At 38.5% G+C, this 19,243-nt stretch overlaps 1 protein-coding gene across 1 annotated transcript in view; it reads left to right on the top strand.

The window, feature by feature from the left end:
- The window catches only part of XPR1 (xenotropic and polytropic retrovirus receptor 1), a 123,666-nt gene that overhangs the window by 3,934 nt on the left and 100,489 nt on the right, over positions 1 to 19,243 (top strand). The window contains exon 2 of the mRNA XM_042461593.1: positions 12,027 to 12,078. Within this exon, the coding sequence (XP_042317527.1) occupies positions 12,027 to 12,078 (52 nt within the window). The remainder of the gene's footprint in view (positions 1 to 12,026; positions 12,079 to 19,243) is intronic.

Genomic DNA, 19,243 nt, shown 5'->3' with positions numbered 1-19,243 from the left:
CCCCAGGGCTCATCTTGCTTAGCTTGTAAAATCAGGGTTACCTTAATGGTCGCCGTAAGTCGGAAACAACTTGAAAGCACACAGCAGCCAAAACAACAACTAATATTTGGATAGAATATCTCTCTAAAAAGAGGAAGTGGTGACAAAACATGGAAGAAGAACATTACTGCAATATTAAGAATTAAATATTTGGCATATTGATTACATATGTAATAATAATAATAATAATAATAATAATAATAATAATAGTTTCTTTATATTTTCCCACCTATCCCAGATGGATCAAGGCGGGATTATAGTCCACTAAAATACATACATGAATACTTAAAATGCATATAAAAACACATCAATAAAATTAATAACAATTAATCTTAAAAACTAACTCATCATCAAGTGGCAATGCAATAAAGTTAGACAACGGTCAGAAGGTATTTCTTACATAAGGTCAGGTGGGTAAGCTCGCCGGAAGAGATCCGTCTTAAGTGCCCTCTTAAACACCCCCAAGGAGGTAATAGGACGGATCTCCTCTGGAAGACCATTCCACAGTTTCAGAGCAGCTGCTGTAAAGGCTCTCTGGGAGTTCGATATAAACCTAGTTGATTGGTGATATACTATCAGAGGAATGCTATAGGTAATACTTGGTGACTATGTAACCAGGGATGCTAGAATCATAGAATCGTAGAGTTGGAAGAGACCACAAGGGCCATCCAGTCCAACCCCATTCTGCCATGCAGGAAATCACAATCAAAGCATCTCCGACAGATGGCCATCCAACCTCTGTTTGAAGACCTCTAAGGAAGGAGACTCCACTACACTTCGAGGGAGTTTGTTCAACTGTCGAACAGCCCTTACTGTCAGGAAGTTCCTCCTAATGTTGAGGTGGAATCTCTTTTCCTGCAGCTTGCATCCATTGCTCCAAGTCCTAGTCTCTGGAGCAGCAGAAAACAAGCTTGCTCCTTCCTCAATAAGACATCCCTTCAAATATTTAAACAGGGCTATCATATCACCTCTTAGCCTTCTCTTCTCCAGGCTAAACATCCCCAGTTCCCTAAGTCGTTCCTCATAGGGCATGGTTTCCAGACCCTTCACTCTTGCTAGGAGGAAGAGTAGGGTTTTTTGTGACCATAATATGAACAGGATGTTTTAGTGGCACAGTCTTTGTTCTGTATTGCTATTGTGTCGGTGTCTTTGGCTTTTCAACACCAACACTGACAATTTTGTAAATGGTGTTTGGGGTGCAGTAAACAGCTGTGTTGATGGGGTTAGAGCCATAGCTAAAGTAGCTTTATTTAAAAAAAAAATCAAAGCCAATTTATTTATATAATTTATATCCAACCTTTCTCCCATCATAGGATTCAAGGCAATTAAACATTAAAGACCTGGAATGTAAATTTTGTGTTAATTTGTACCACATACACTGTAATATATTACTTAAATACAGAACTTGAACAATATTATGATATCCTTATTGGTTTATCAGTAAATATCTATACAGTAAATCACCACTTTTATATTTAGTTTAACAAGATATTTGGGGGGGAAAGACTAAAATTATGGACCTAATTGTTTTCTTAACGGCAGGTTACTTGTGGCCCTTCTGATGTTTTTGGTCTCACCCCACGCCTTCACCAAATATGGCCTAGGCTGGCCAGGCCTAGTGGGAGTTCTAGCTGGAAAAACAGCTGGAGCCCCACAGTTGCACACCTCTGCTTTCCAAGATTATAAGTTTATCTTACGTAAACAAAAGAAACTGAATCCCAGCTTTTTGCCATGTCTCCATGAGTATTAGCAGCTTGTTAATTTAGGTAGACTGTCAGGCCCAAACCATTGGGACCCAGTTTCTAATACTACGGCCATAAAGTTTGCTGAGTAACCTTTGGAAAGGCACACATTTTTGGACGACTTTACATCATGGGGCAGTTCTCTTAAAAGAACATGTCCCATCTTTAAAAGGACATGTCTGTGCTGCTGGGTAATGCAGTTCACTGATATCTCATTGTTGTTTCTGGTAATTGTCACCAAGTCATTTTCGATTTATGGCAACCCTATGGATAAGAGACCTCCAAGGCACCCTGTCATTAACAGCCCTGCACAATCTATAGCTTCCTTAATTGAGTCAGTCCACCTGTAATGTTGCCTTCATCTTTACCTACTGCCTTCTACTTTGCCTTCTATTTTCTTTTCTAATGAGTTATGTTGTCTCATGATATAGCCAAAGGATGGTCACCTCAGTTTGGTAATTCTTGTATCAGAAGAGAGTTCAGGCTTGATTTGTTCTCAGATGCATTTATTTGTCTTTTTAGCAGACCATTGTATCCGGAGAAATCTCCTCCAACACCTGTATTTCAAACAAGTTGATTTTTTTCCTATCGGCATTCTTCCTTGTCCCACTTTCACATCCATACATAGAAATCAGAAATACTATGACTTTGGTATTCAATAATGGCCTGTTACAGACAGGCCAAAATAAAGCTGCTTCGAGTCACTTTGGAGGTATGGTATTTCAATGATGCATGCATCCTAAGAGTCCAAAAGTCGCACCAAAGCCACACTCCAGTCTTAAGGACTGGAGTGCAGCTTTAGTGCAGCTTCCAGACTTGTAGGACGCGTGTATCATTGAAATACCATTCCTCCAAAGTGACTCGAAGCAGCTCATTTTGGCCTGTCTGTAACAGGCCAATGTATCTTTATTTGAGGATCTTATCTACTTCCTTCTAGCTGCCCTGCCAAGTCCTAGTCATCTTCTGTTTTCTTGAATAGTCTTCATTTTGATTAATAACTGAACAAAGATATAGAAAATCTTTCACTTTTTCATCCACAAATAGCCCATCATCTACTTTAAAGATATGTAAATTGTCTGCTGTGTGCTTTTGCACTTTCTTCCTTGACATTCCTCAGTCGTCATTCCAAGGCTTTACTATTTTTCTGCTAATAGTATGACGTCCTGAGAGACATCTCAGTGTAGTGATTTAAGTGTTGGACTATGACATTGGGAGATCAGGGTTCAAATCCTCATCTGGCCATGGCAACCCACTGGATGACCTTGGATAAAGAGGGCTGACTGTATTGTGTCCTGCTAGTGGTTTCTTGTCCTGTGCATGGATTGCACATCAGGACAGCCAAATGTTATGTCATACTCATTTCTTTTAAAGCAGTCCATATTTTTTTCATGATGATCTACACCAGGACTTCCCAACCTTTTTGACTTGCCTAGCCCTTTTTAGAATCAGTTTCTATGGCAGAGCCCCTAAGAGGCTTACCCTATGTCTTTCAAGTTAATGGTGTTTAGGAAAAGAGTTATTTTTTTGTTTCTTATTCTCTAATTTCATTCAGTGTTTAGTAGCCATGGAGCACCTGGGAAGTGCATGCAGAGCCCTAAGGGCTCCTTAGAGCACAGGTTGAGAAACTCTGGTCTACACAATCAAAAAGTTTGTTATCATTTGTAGGGTACAGGCTGATTTTTATTATTATTTTTTTTGCTGTGCTCCATTATTCAATGTATATTTGAACTGTGATCCACAGTGCATGTACCTTTTCTAAAGCCACCTTGGATATCTGGCCTTTCTTCCTCCATATATGGTAAAAATCTCATTTGCAAAATTTTGAGCATTGCTTTGCTTGCAGGGGAGGTAAATGCAATGGTCCAATAGTTCTGCAATCTCTTATGTTCCTTTTCTTGGGGAATAACATTACCAGTCTATAGTCCATGTTGTTTTCTGTATTTTAGTTAAAATTTGAATGGATTCTATGTCTGTAGCTTGTAGCAGATCTGTTTGTATGTCATCTGTTCCTGGTGATTTATTTCTCCCAAGTGCTTTGACAGCAAGTTTCACTGCAGTTTTTAAAATAGTGGGTTCAGCAATAAAAGGGTCTTACTTGATTGAATTGTGGGTTCAGCAATGAAAGGGTTGTCATCTTTTCATCTTGTCTTAAGTGTATTGCTTCCATTGTCTTTTTATTTTTTCTTGATCTTACAGTGTGTAGAGTATCCCCATTTGGTTTGAATTTCCCTTTGATTTCTTGGATCTTGTTGAAGAGGTTTCTTTTATTGTTGCTGTCTTTTATTTCTTTGTACTGATTATTATAATAGCTCTCTTTCTTTCTGTACACCACTGTCTAAGTTCAGGATTCTGGCCCTATTTCTGTCTCTTTTACTTCTTGTCTCTTCTTAACTGTTTGTAGGGTTTTATCTATCAGCTAATGAGGTTTTTATTTTTTGGCTTGAGAAATACACTTGTCCCTCCACATTTGTGGCTTTGACTTTTTTGCAGATTTGATTATTCACTGATTTTATTAATATGTTATCTCTCGGAATATCTGGGTCCTCCACCACAACTCTATAACAAACGTTAACTAAAAGTCACCCTGAAGGACCTAGAGATTCCTATAAAGAACACTCCACTAGGCATTTGTAGTTCCTCCAGCACAATCCTTGCTTGTGCAAAGCAGTGATGTAAGTGTTGATCTGAGTCGTAAACATAAATAGATCCAGCACAAACTCAGTTATTAGTAGCGATCAGATTGGAGACAATGAAAGTAATTTCAGCTGTAGTGTCTGTTTTGCTTTGACACATACAGTGCGTGTACAACATGAGAGCCATGAGTTACAATGTACAGAAGTTAAATGAAATTGACATAGTCACCTTCTCTAAGTAGTCAATATAGATTTACAAAATCACCAAGAGAAAACTCTGAGGAACTGAAATAGAATACACCTAATATTCCTGACTACTCTTCTCCCCAGTTTAAGTGTAACATTTCATCCCTCTCCCTTCATGTATGCCATCCTGTGTTTAGCATCCTACATCTTACATTCCTTGATAATCAAATGACAAATAGCTTTCATTAAAAAAATTCTTAATGCAATTCTGTATACAAAGTTTTAGTAATGGGTTAAATACTACAAATTGATGTGTTTGCATAGTTTTCGTTATGCGTTCTAGAGTTAATATTTATAAAAAAAAATTTGGCAAGAATTGTTAGGTTGGCATAGGATTGGCATGAAATGTTACTGCAGTGGGTGGGGGAATCATCAAATGGTAAGGAATAAGGACGACAGGCAATCTGCTTTCTTGGCAATATAATTTCCTAATTAGCTACCTTCCCCTCCTGACGGTTTTCTGTTAGATTAGGAGACAATTTTAGTTTTCTTGGATCTTCTTCTCTTCCAGACAAGATGATTAAAGATTACCTAATTGTTATAAATCACATTGTGGTAGGCTCTTTGCCCATAATATACTATATCTTATTTTAAAAAGATAATTTTTCAGGTAACAACTGTAATGCATATTCTCTATATTATGGATTGATGAAATTACTGGATGATTTGTTTATGTGATAAATTAATTACAGTGTTCAGAAATGTCCTTTAGGACATAGAATGGCATAAGGTGGTGTACAGGTCTCTGACACAACATGTAAACCACAGCAGTGGGTAAATCCATTAAATGCATCTCTTAAAATAATAATAATAATAATAAAATTGTATTTATTTTTCCCGCCTCTCCCTTCGGATCGAGGTGGGATTACAGCAGTTAAAACAACAATACAAATCCAATAATTCAATAAAATTATGACAATTATTAAATTATTAATAAAAAAACTGATTTGCCACCTGTTTACCATTCTGTTTTCTTCAAGAGTAGGGATCATTCCAAAATTATTCATAGGAGATCGCATGGTTTATTAGTCCTAGGAACAGTTACTAATTAAAACCTTTTGATTTATTTTCTAAATTAAATCTATGACTCCATAAATTTCTAGATGTAAATTCCATAAATTCATGTATGGTCATAAATGTGTAATGATCTGACTTGTAATCTATGATCCTTCCTATCCTTAGCTACAACAGAATCATAGAGTTGGAAGAGATCCCAAGGGTCATCTAGTCCAACCTCCTGTGAACCAGGAACATCAATCAAAATGCCCCCGATAGAAGGCTATTCAACTTCTATTTAAAAACCTCCAAAGAAGGACACTCCGCCACTTTTTGAGGGAGTGTGTTCCACTGTCACTTCTGTTGATCTAGACACTATACTCCTATTGATGCAACCAAGAATTACATTGGCTTTCTTGGCTGCAGCATCACAGTGTTGACTCAACTTGTGGTCTACTAAGAATCCTAGATCCCTTTCACATGAACTGTTGTGTAGCCAGGTGTCTCCCATCCTATATGTGCATTTCATTTTTTCTGTCTTGGCGTAGGATCTTACATTTCTCCCTGTTGTAATTCATCTTGTTAACTTTAGACTAGCCCTCTAATCTGTCAAGGTCATGTTGAATTTTAATGTTGTCTTCTGGGGAATTAGGAACCCCTCCCAGTATGGTATCATCTGCAGATTTAATCAGCATGCTCTCCATTCCTTCATCCCGAGTCATTGATAAAGATGTTGAATAATACAGGGCCCAGTCCAGATCCCTATGACACTCGACTGGTCACCTCTCTCCAGGATGAACAGAAGCCATTGCTGAGCATCATTTGGGTTCGGTCAGTCAGCCTTACAAATCCACCTGACAATAACATTTTCTAGGCCACATTTTACTAGCTTCTTTGTAAGAATATCATGGGGAACTTTGTCAAAAGCCTTACTAAAATCAAGATATGCTACATCCACAGCCTTTGTTTCATCTATCAAGCCTATAACTCTATATTTAAAAAAGTGATCAGATTAGTCTGGCATGACTTTTAGTATTCCTTACCACAGGATCACCCCCAGTATTTCCCTAAGTTTACTGAAATTAGTTTTCCTAAAGTCTAGAATGCGTTTCTGACTATGCCTGACTTCTCCTTTCCATTATATAACAAACTCCAGAATAACACGATCACTTCCACCAAAGGATCCCACCACTTGCGCCCCATTTACAAGTCATCCCTGTTGGTTAGGATCAGGTCTTAAATAGCTGATCCTCTTGTTGCCTCTTCCACCTTTTGGACAACGAAATTGTCTTTCAGGCAAGTGAGAAATTTGCTAGGCCTAAAGGTTTTGGCTGAGTTTGACTTCCAGCAAATATCAGGATAGTTGAAGTCACCTATCAGTACTACATCTCGCCTTCTTGTGTGTTCATCTGTTCTAGAAATGCATCATCCAATTCCTCAGTCTGACTTGGGGGTCTGTAGTAGATTCCCACAGTAGTATCCCTGTTTCCTCCATGCTCTCTTGGAATTTGTTATACAGTGAGAAGAAAAAGCTGAGTATAGACAGACACACATTCTAGACTTTAAAAAAGCCAATTTCTGTAAACTTAGGATCAGATCTAAAACAGCTGATCCCCTTGTTGCCTCTTCCACTTCTGTACAATGAAATTGTCCACAAGACAGTTAAGAAATTCTTCTTCTGCCAACTTCTTGGCAGAGGTTGACTGCCAACATGTTAAACTACATGTTGATATCTTCCATTACCTCTAATACTCTCCTTTTTGAATGCGTGCTCATGTCTTCCAGGAAGGCATCATCTATATCCTCAGTCTGGCCTGGGAATCTGTAGTAGACCCCTCCAATGATATCCCTTTTGTTTCTTTCCCCCTTAATTCTTACCAGTGTTCTCAACCTGGCTTCCTGGATTTATGTCATGGATCTCTTCACAAATATAAACACCCATGACATATAAAGCTACCCCTCTTCTTTCTTTCTAGGTCTATTTCTTTGAAATAGGTTATTAACCCCCCCCCCCCCACCCAAATTACTGCATTCTAGTCATGAAACATCCTGCCAGTTTTCAGTGATACCTATTATATCATATTTATTGTGCTGTATTAGGAGTGCCAGTTCATCTTATTTCCCATGCTCTGTGCATTAATGCAGAGACCTTTAACCCCATGTGTGTTTTTCTTTCCACCGTTGTTCTCTAGTCCTACTTGCCCTGCTCCTTCTCTAACACTTGGTCTTTTCTCCCCAGCAATTGCTGATTTTTGCCTGACAAAATATTGTCTTCCTCCCTACCACAGCACAGTTTTAAGATCTGAGTTTAGTATTCTGTAAACTTGATTTTGTTATCTTTGGATTCAATTCATGCTCAAGATTTCACAGAGGATTTACACATATTATCTAGAATGATTCTTTTAAGTTTAAACCTACACTATTGTGTAAAATGCTTCTATTTATTAGATGTCATAATGACACACACACACACCAAAAAAACCCTTTTGGGCAGTATGGCTTAAAAGCAAGGCAAACTGTTATTATGGTTTGGCAGCCTGGCTTTAAAACAAAGAAATTGGGTTCACTAGCCTGATATATGTTGACAGTCAATATGGATCTATTCTGGTGGATCACGTTACCTTTTTATCCCTCCTAAAGATTTGAAACATTTTGTTGTTTTAAGAGTAAAGAATGGGGAACGAGTTACATCCCACCACCTCAAAATGTGTGCCATAGTTTTTATTGAAATAGTCACTGTTGAAATAAAAGCAAAGAAATGTGTACCCCTCTTCAACACCATTTTAAGCAAGGATGAATATGCTTTCTACAAGCTAATGAATCAGTGCACATTTTTACAGGGAATAGTGTGAATGTAGTGCTAGTTGGATCTCAGCAGTGTGAATTATTTTTACAAGGTGCTAAAGAACTCTTGTTGTGCTATAAACTATAATTCCATCTCCAGTGTTGTGCCCTTTTATTTCTTTATGTGGCATGTCTAATTTACTAAAAGGTAATAGGAAAGCAAAGGTTGTTGGCACTTGGAGTCTTTAATATAACATATGTGCAAAAAAAGAAAATAAAAGTTTGGAGTCCTGATTACACTAAGCTCTTTGCATAATGCAATGCAACACTGTTGCTGAAATACACATGTCCTGGGAAACAGTTAAAATGGAGTCCAGCAAGTAGTAACTGTGGTAGTAAGGGTCACAGATTGTTTTTAATTGAAAAAGTATAGTTTTGCTGCTAAACCCTTAAGAGCCATTTACTTAAGAGCCACCAGTATTTTATTACTGATGTGTGTGTTTTAGCGGACTGTAAAATATTATTATTATTCCTTCTCTTTCACCATCTTCCTTACCTACTGGCCAACCCCCCCCCCCCCCAAAAAAAAAACCTCCTACCAGACTTTGTACCTACTTTGAAAAACTTTAAACTTAGCAGTTATATAAAGTTGTTTTATGACAGCTGTTTGCTTCCCTTTGGGTCATTTATTGCTGCCTTATGGGGTCAGGGTTTAGCTGGGAAAAGGTTGCATTTGCCAAGTTAAAATATATAGTTCTACAGTGTTTAGAAGTTATTAGGATGTAAGTTCTCCCAGCTGTTTTGGTATCAAAACATAAGGTAGATTGGGTTTTTAAAAACCCAGGCTAAGTCATCAAGAAAAAAGATCACATCAGATTCATGTAAATAAAAGTTTTTACCTGATTCTTTAGATGCTATCTATGCATGCGTGCGCACAAACACACACACAAACTTACTATAGAAATACAGTGACTAAGTACTGCCTGTGCCAGTTTCAGAGGTCAGGTAGCTATTAGGCATGGAAGAAACATAAAAAATCACCCAGATGAATCAGGGAATGACAACTGTGGTGACATGACATTCTGTGGTCCCCATTTTGTAAGTATGTAGTTGAGATATTCATACTCTGCCCTCCTTCAAATGCTTCCAGAGCAGCTTGCAGATAAATAGAAATAAGCAAGTACCCCCTTCCTCCAGGGTTCTGTCTCAAAAGACAGGTGGGAGGAAAAAGAAAGCAAGAAAATTCAAGCATCGGTTCTTAGTATCATGTAGTAATCAACATGATGGATAGAACAGGCCTTGGAAACACAATGGAATTCCCACTTTCCTGCAATTTGGGATAGGACATAGCAGGGCATGGCAAGGAAGTGGGGCTTTGGGGAGGAATAGATGATGCTAGATTACATGCCCTAGGCCAGATTAGCCCTGCAGGCGACACATACTTATACTCTGGTGTAATGGCTGCTCAAGATCTAAACACATTGAAGCTACTCTCTTGACTAGTTTCTTGAGTATATTTTATTGTAGGATACTGTTTTTTGAGCAGCAGTTACTTTTCCAGCCATGATTAGGGATATTGTTGGCTTCCAACAGAGGTGCTCAGTTAAGATTCTAACAGCTTTTCAACTAAAGTGGACATGGTCACGGCCTCGTAACCTTTGATTGGCTTGTACCTCTACTCCTCTGCAAGCTGGCCGGAAGTAGAGGCTGCGACTCTTCTATGCAGTGTTTTTGAATGCTTCCAAGGCTTTCAGTATACCCCTTTTTTGACACCCTCCCCACTTAAGGAGGAATGTCTTGAAAGGTTTGGCAGCTCCCAGCTCTCACTTCAATCCTACTTCTGAGACTGCTGCAGAACTGTCAAAGTGAGGTGGTTGCTGTCATCTAGACAACCTTCTGGTACAAGAGACAGCTTTCCTTCAGGAAACTTGGTAGTGGGCCATTCTAGCTTCATAGAGAGGGAGTAGTGACAGTTTTTTCTTCCTTTGGGTAGTGCACTTCTTTTGTGCTGGCTACTGAAGTGGGAACACTATCCATCACAGTCATAGAAATGTTGTGTGCTGATGATAGAGGAGGAATGTCCCTCAGCTGGCAGCAACCAGCATATCTTACAAGCTCTCTCATTAAGCTTGAAATGGATCCTGTTGGCTCAGGAGAGAGTGAGTTCTTCTATCTCTCTTTGGCCAGAGAGCACCTCTTTGCTTAACTTTGATCTGTTGGTAAAATGGGGACAGTATTCTTGTCTGGTCATGGTGAACAGAATGATGAGGGCATTTTGAGAATCCCATTGAAAACATAGTGATTGGGGGAGCTGTATGATAAGTCTTAGTTGGCTTTTTCAGTGGACTCATCAATCCCTTAATGCAGTGGTCCCCAATCTGTACTTTTTAAGGGATTTTTGGACTTCAGCACCCAGAATCCCAGACTGTTGGCCAACATAACTGAGGCTTCAGGGAGCTGAAGTCCAAAATCTGTTAAAGGGTACAGTTTGGGGATCACTGCCTTAATGCAATGCATATAATACTACTGAACTTATCTTTCCAGAAGAATATCTTGTTCTTTTTTATTTAAATTATTAGCCTATTCATAGTACAATGGGCAGCGCCAGAGTATGCTGTTCCATTTAGTCATCACTTTGGGACTTTCTGATTAATTGGTACCTGACAACTTTTGGTTGAGTCTGTGATCTGACAGTTGTGCCTGGCTCACAGTTGCTCATAGTGAAGGGGTTGTACAGCTGGTGCGGTCAACAGGTTACCTGGGATGAAGGAGAAGCTTGTTCCTTTCTACCCTGTCTACAAAATTATTTGCTCCCAGTGGAAATGCTTGAGTACAGTATAGACTGTAATTGGTCTTGTTTGTATTAGAAGCTTGCAAACTATTGTGTTGAATCTTTTTACAATACAACATTTTGTATTTAGTTCTATAAAACAATGTTATATTGTAATCACAAACTCAGGAGCCCATCCAGCTTCAGAAACTGTGGTTGCAGCATGACTGTCTTGTGAATTGTCAACTGAATTGTAACTCTGGGAACATACCCTAGGATCATAGGCCTAAATCCCAACTGCAGTGGGTCCACAAAATCCATGGGAACCTGGTAAATCAATGCTTAAATAAGTTCTGTTGATTCAGTGGGCTTACACTATTTGGGAATAAGAAATGGATTTAGGCCTTAATCTCTTCAAAAGGACACTGTTGTAGTGATTCATGATGCTAATACAATCTGATATATGTCTCCACTCCTTAATCTTTTGGTGATTCCTACAATTATGGCTGTAATCTCTTCAAAACAGGAACCTGACTAAAAGTAGTTAGGTTTCCAAGGTTTCCCCATTTGCTAACAGTTTTGTCTTGTACAGCATGCTGTTGCCTGTTATAAATGTTTCTGATAAAATGTGCAGTATTTATCTTGTTTGGTATATTTATTTTGGTAAATATAATAGCATCAGCTTCACATTCCATGATTTTCTCTGTCAGCCTTAAGGGATAAAAGGACTTTAATTGCTCCTCAATTTAAGACAGGCAGATCAAAGTGACTTAATGTGCTGTGCTGACAAATGTATCTTTCTCCCCCTTTTGGCAGGCTTTCAAAGAGATGCTGTATGCAGCTCAGGACCAGGCCCCTTCCATAGAAGGTAAGCAAACTATAATTTTGTCATAAGTAGTTTTGACTTTGAGCACTGAGACCCTACTTCTCTTTAAAGAAAATCATCTAAGTGTGGCAGAGACATGAAGAAGAGGTTGTCTTACACCGTATCTGATATCTTCCTGATTTATTTAAAGAATCTGCAATATTTTTTCTGTACCACTTTGTACCTCTACACAGAACTATGTGCTTCCAAAATTAGGTGCCAGAAGTCAGTGTGCTTCTTTCCATGTCAGACATCTCAAAGTTCTGCTGGATTTAATATGTAGAAATTCAGTATGTTCAATCATGGGCATATAGTAACTTGTCTTTTTCTTTTCCATTAGTATAACAGTTTTTATCTTGTTTTCTCTGCCAACAAAAACATTTAACAACTGAATATGGAGGAATTAGACTAAAATTATCCCCAACCCTCAAATCTTATTTTCTTGTAAATGTAGTTTGGTTAAAAGAAATAGAATCACATAAGTGTGTCAAGTGTTAGTTTTGGATTTGGTACTATTCAAAATCTTCATGCATATTGATATTACTATGAGAAATTGCTAGTGAGGTGTATAAAGCCTTAGAAGTGACTCGACATTCTTACCTTAGGGAGAACCAGTTTGGTGACATAAAGTCTGAGAAGAGCAAATCAGAAGTGTTTTAAATAAGCTATTTTTTCTAAAAAAAAACCAAACAACCCTTAAAGCCTGCAAATTTCATGGACTGGTTTGATTGGCTGAAGCTTTAGCATGTAAACATGTATCTGTTAATTAGGAAATAACTAATAAAGCCATTACGTTTTGTAGAATATTTGTGTATTGTTATTCAACAGAGTTTGTTTACAAAGTACATTTTGCAGCAAAGCAACAATTACATTACCATTCCTGAAAAGTTCCCGTTACAACAACATGCCCATCTTCCTTGAGTTTTGTAAATTTCAGAAGGGAAGATTGTTTCGAGCTTTTGGAACTGTCAGTGGAGACACATGTTGAAGAGGCTGAGGAATTAGGGAAATAAAAAGTCCTCATCTCATACCTCATGTTGTCTAAATAAGGCCTGCAATGTCCACGAGGAATAGCTTCCCCTGCTCCATAAATTTATTACTGTGAACCAGACCCAGGTGATGTAAGAGGCTGGTGCCTAAAGAATATAAGGGCTTCTCTCTTTGACCGGTAATACAGACTTCACTGTGGGTTTCAGCAACATCTCGAGATTGTGCAAGGAGGTATACCTCCTTGTGCGCTTCCTTCTGCCTTTCTGCTCAATTGCAGCTGGATGGTGCTGGGATATGCACTTGCAGCTGAATCAGTGGTAGGGTGCAGAACTGTTCCTGGGTACTATCCTGCTGCCACTGAGAAGCTGGGTAAAAGGAACAACCTTCACTTGCCTGTAGCTCAAGTAGGTCCAGGAGACTGATGCCTGCTTCTTCTGTCCCAGCTGTGGAACAGCAGTTGGACAGTGCCAAGGTGCATTTCTACTTCCCCCAGTTACACACTCTCTCTCTGACACACACACACACACACACACATATATCCTACCACCATCCAGCTGTTGTACAGCCAGGGAAGAAGGAGCAGCTGTAGCCATCAGGATCTCTAGTGGAAGTAGGCTTTATGCTGTGCTTGAATGAAATACAACTACTTTATATCTTGAGTTTTCAATAAGCTGCTAATAAATAACATTCAAAGTGTTGTATCTTGATGTGTCTGCACAGTTCATCTTTTCAGTGAGCAGACACAAGTAATGATACATCAAAAGCAGTGGATGAGAACAATTAAGTGGGTTGGTTTCTTTCTGTGCCATTAGGTCTGAGATTTCATATGCTTAAAACAGTTGTTTAGTAGTACTGACTTCATTGTATTCTTTGACTCTGCTGAGTACTATACTGTATAGGCTTTGTTCTAAGCTGCAGTTGGTTCATAACACATGGCTTTCTGTAACCAATTGTTCTGGGGGGAAATGAAATGTGCATATAGAAACTTAATCTTTCTTTTAAAAAAACCTTTAGTAAGCAATAACAGCAATAGCAAGTACATTGTGGCTACTTACTGTTACATATTAATGCTCACATACTCAACTTGAACACAGCTTCCTATAACAATATTTCTTTGAGTTATTGCTTCTTTCTATATAAAAGATAAAGGTATTCCCTTGACATGAATGTCTAGTTGTAATAGACTGTAGGGGTCAGTGCTCATCTCCATTACCAAGCCGAAGAGCCAGCGTTGTCTGAGGACTGCTCTGGTGGTCATGTGGCCAGTATGGCTGCACCAAATGCTGTTACCTTCCCATCGAAGTGGTACCTATCTATCTACTTGTATTTGCATGGTTTCAAATTGCTAGGTTGGCAGAAGTTGTGTGTGTGACATCTCATACCATCATGCAGCATTCATGCTTTGAACTGCCAAACTTCCGGTCATCAGAATTGGCATCTTAACCACTAAGCCACCACATCCTGCTCTTTCTATATAGTAACTTGAAATAATAGACCTACATTTTCTGGCATTAGTCAGGTGAAGCTATGAGCAAGAGTATATAAGAAATGAAATAATCTTTTATTTAACGAAAAGACAAAGTAACAACATACTTAATTCATTGGCTTCATATTAAAATAGTACCATTTACTTTGACCTTTTGACTACTCAATTTATCCCAAATGACCACTGATGGCCATAGCAGATTTGCATTGTCACAGAAGTACTGTACTTGCCTGCATTTCTTAGGGGATTTTCTGGCATACAGTGAAGTAAACATAGAGTAATTCAGTGTTTTATATGTTTAAGATTTGATAGAGCCCTATGGCTTCATCTCTTGTGTGAATGCCTCTTTTTTCTTACAAAAAGAACATCTCAGAGAGGCATTTACCCGAGCAAGATTCGACCAACTTGATACCATGGTAAGACATGGTAGATTCCAGGGTATCCCTTATAATGAACGAATTTGTATATGTGGAGATCATGAAATTGAGGATCTAGCACACATTTTGTTTAGATGTAATTTGTACCAAGCAGAAAGGGATCAATATCTTCATCCCTATATTAAACGAACAATATACTGGGATACCCACATCAGAACATCATACTTTATGAGTGGACAAGATTAAAAAATCGCTATTGCTACAGCTCGGGTCCTTCATAAAGCATCGCTGTTGAGATCTAGATATCTTGGAATGATTGGTGTTAATTGTAAGGGGGATGAACAGATTTGATGTATGTCGACGGATATTTTATGTTACTTCTGCCTCCCATTTCAATTCCAATTTTAATTCTGTTTTATTCCCTATGGTAACTATCTTACATACTACTGTTTAATTGTTAACTATTTTATTTTATCTGTTTACTAGTATATCCTTTAGCACATATTGTATATCTTTTAGATATATATAAGCTGTAGACAAGTAGTGCATGTTCTGGTTCTGGTGCACGCTTAGGTTATGCATATGTATTTATATTGTATGGAGGTTTATTGCACCTAATGCACTGTATTTACATTTTATATATAGCTGTGTGATACTGCTTTTTATTATGTTACTAGTATTTTGAAACGGCCCTTGGGCTACTCAATAAATTGTATTGTATTACAAAAAGAAGCCAATAACTTTGCTTTGGGGCTAATATTTTAAAAGCAAATGGTATGTGTTGATTGTGGGGTTGGAGTGGATTAGGGGTTAGTGCAAAGTATTTTGACAAAGGCACCAAATCCTATCCTTCTAAAGAAAAATGTTTGGGGTTTTTTTGTCCTCAGTAACACAGGTTGCTGGACACTGACTGATTATTTCTACTTGGTTAGTAGATGGGTTTGTATCTCCCCAAGCTCTTTGGAATCCAGCTTTTCTCAGTAGCAGTGAAGTTTAAAGTGCACTTGTAAATTATTCATTCTGATTATCTGCCTGAATTGCCTCAGTCTACATTTAATATTTTTCCCTAGGATCTTTGCAGCTCTAAATGGTCTGTTGGGGGCTTCAAATGTAACAAAAGGGGAGGGGAAAATATCAAACTTGACTTTGGTTATCTACTTAGTACTTCTATCACTTTTTCCATATAGTCTACTAGCTTTGTTAAGGTTTAGTGTTTTTTGTTTAGTGATGATATTATGTATATTTACTAAAGAGCCTGCTTTTTAAATGAAAATGATAACCCTCCAGAAGAAACTTATTGACAGAACAGTGTGTAAATGTTGTCAGAACAGCTTAAGGGAAGTGTAGGCAGGGAGGAACAAACTTAGAAGTCATAAGGTGACTGAAAAGAAGAGTGAGGCATATGCAGTTTGTCTGGAGTGTCTGTGCTTGCATTTTTAAAAAATGTGTTTCCATTTGCCAAGGTTTTTGTGATCATTTGCAACTAGTGAGAACTTGGTGAGGAAGATATAATATGTTCCACCAGCCTGTTGGTTTTCTGGCCTGGTAAGAGGCTACTAACCAACATTTCTATGCTAGCCATTAAGAGGGGCTTCTTCTTTTTCTCTGTGGCTTGCTCAGAAATGTTGAATATATGTCTTCTGCTAGGCTGCTGTTTTGTTGTTCTGTCTACAAGTCAGTTCTGACTTATGGTCACCCAAAGGAGAAATTGTTTTCCTGACAGCATTTCTTGGGAGGAAGGTGCCATTGCCTTCCTTTGAGGCTGAGAGAGCATAACTTGCTCAAGGTCACCCCGTGGATTTCTACAGATGAATGAGGCCAATCCAATTCTATCAATAGAAGTATAGTGTCTAGATCAAGGGAAGTAATAGTACCACACTATTCTACTTTGGTCAGGCCTCACCTAGGATACCATGTCCAGTTCTGGGCACCAAAATTTGAAAAGGATGCTGACAAACTGGATCATGTCCAGAGAAGGGTAAGCAAAATCGTGAAGGGTCTGGAAACCATACTATATGAGGAGAGATTTAGGGAGCTGGGTATGTTTTGCCTGGAGAAGAGAAGGCTAAGAGGTAAAATGATAGTCCTGTTTAAATATTTGAAGGGGTGAAGGATGGAGCAAGTTTGTTTTCTGCTGCTCCAGAGAATCGGACCCAGAACAATGGATGGAGATTGCAGGAAAAGAGATTCCCCCTAAACATTAGGAAGAACTTCCTGACAGTAAGAGCTTTTTGACAGTGGAACATGCGCCCTCGGAGAGTGGGGGAGTCTGCTTCTTTGGAGGTCTTTCAACCGAGGCTGGATGGCCATCTATCAGGAATGCTTTGATTGTGATTTCCTGCATGGCCCTTGTGGTCTCTTCCAGCTCTATGATTCTAGGATTGGAGGATTCGAGTCAAGACCTCCTGAGTCCTAGTCCAACACTGAAACCCCAATACTAGGTCTAGTTTTTTTTTCCCACCAGAAAAGCTTGCTGTGATGCAAGTGATTAGCTGACATTATTTAAATGCCAGCAAGATCTAGTTTGATATTTTGGAATCTGTGTTTCTTTATGTGTAATTTAGTATGGAAAACTTGTTATAACCTAAACATTTCCTTCCACTAAATAATTTAACCGATACTACTGCATTGCTGTTGTGTGCCTTCAAGTCATTTATGACCTATGACAGCCCTAAAACGAATCTGTCATAGGGTTTTCTTGACAAGATTTCTTTGGGGGTTGAGGATTTGCCTTTGCCAGCCTCTGAGGCTAAGAGAGTGGGTCTTATCAAGGTCACCCAGTGGGTTCCCATGGCCAAGCAGAGATTGCAGTCCTGGCATCCTAGTCCAACACTCAGACCACTGCAGTATTCTGTCTCTGTATATTGAGATGCAGTTAATTGAAAGTTTTAAAGTGACTAAAGGTCTGCTGTTTTAATATGGTCAGTTGCCATTGACAGATCTACATGCAATATGTTGTCAAGGAGGTATGAATGTCTTTGCTGTAAAAATGTAAATCTTGTCAGTTCCTGCTTAATCTATTTACCCTGCATGCTTTTTTTTTTACAACACAGTAAATGAATAATTTAGTCTATCTCGTTTCTTCTCTTTGAATAATGGAAAATTAGAAGGATCAAAACAGGCTTCAAATACAGTCCTTTAGCCAGATAAGAGGATTCCTTTTCACCATCATTCTGTGAAACTAAGACTCCTTGAAATATAATGGTGGGGAAAAATCACACTCTAATGATGCTGTTCAGTAATAGCAATGGCAGTTTCATTTTGTTAATCTTCTTAAAAGGTCGTACCATGTGGTGAATGTCGCAGGAGGACTGCCAAGGAGAACATTTGGATAGCTACTTTTTTTTATGATTAAACAGTTTTAAAGTAAACAAGGGCACATGCAGAGTTAAGTCAAACATTTGGCTTCCTCTTGCCGATCTTTTGCAGATATGAGATTTGCTTATCCCTTGTGAATTTGGAAAGGAAAACTTACATGTTTCACATTTAAATTTACACATGTAAGCTCATCCACTGGTGAATTGGGTGCGAAGGAGACAAGTGAATTTGATAAGAGTAAGAGATTAGAATTATTAGATTGTGTGCCTGTGAACAGAGACTGATTTAATGTCTGTACATTGTGTAGAAATATACTGAAGAATAAAGAGGGATGGAAAAGTATGAAGGAGAAAATGGAAGTAAGCACAATGTTTGTTGAGCATTTCTGAGTCCAGATTTGCTGAAATGATATGAATACGGAGAACACTTAAAAAGAATTGCCAGGAAGGTGCTCGGCCCCTCACCCCCATCAAATATTTACATCAAATATTTCCTGCATTTTCTTCAGCTGTGCTGATTTCTGTATTGGAACAAGATTAGAGATTTTTCCCCCCAGGGAGATGTGGAGGACAGGAGAAAGGTACATAACACCATTCCACTCTTTATATCACCCATGAATGTCTCTTGTGTGCATTTGTGAATATTTTGAAGTAAACAAGGATAGGGACACCTCTTTTTCCTTGAGATGTCTAGTTCTGTCATAGAACAACCTTTGGTCCTCTATATGTTTTGGACTCCAGATCCCAGAAGGCTAGCCATTTTGACCGACAGTCAGGAGTTATGGGAGCTGAAGTCCAACATATCTTGGGAACCAGAACATGAGAAAACCACCTAAATGTATTCCACATAGTGGAGTAAAGTTTATATACATAGTGGAATAAAGTCTTCAAAAATATTTAATAGACACAGTTGTAAAGATTGTTAGAATGCAATAAAATTCATTTTAATTGTATTTGGCATGTGTGTATATGCCAATAATTATAATGACCATAGGTTG

This window comes from Sceloporus undulatus, chromosome 4 (assembly GCF_019175285.1).
Source record: "Sceloporus undulatus isolate JIND9_A2432 ecotype Alabama chromosome 4, SceUnd_v1.1, whole genome shotgun sequence".
In the NCBI taxonomy this organism is placed as follows: domain Eukaryota; kingdom Metazoa; phylum Chordata; class Lepidosauria; order Squamata; family Phrynosomatidae; genus Sceloporus; species Sceloporus undulatus.
The sequence above is the reverse complement of the archived record's forward strand: the minus strand, read 5'-3'. Positions and strand labels throughout refer to the sequence as shown.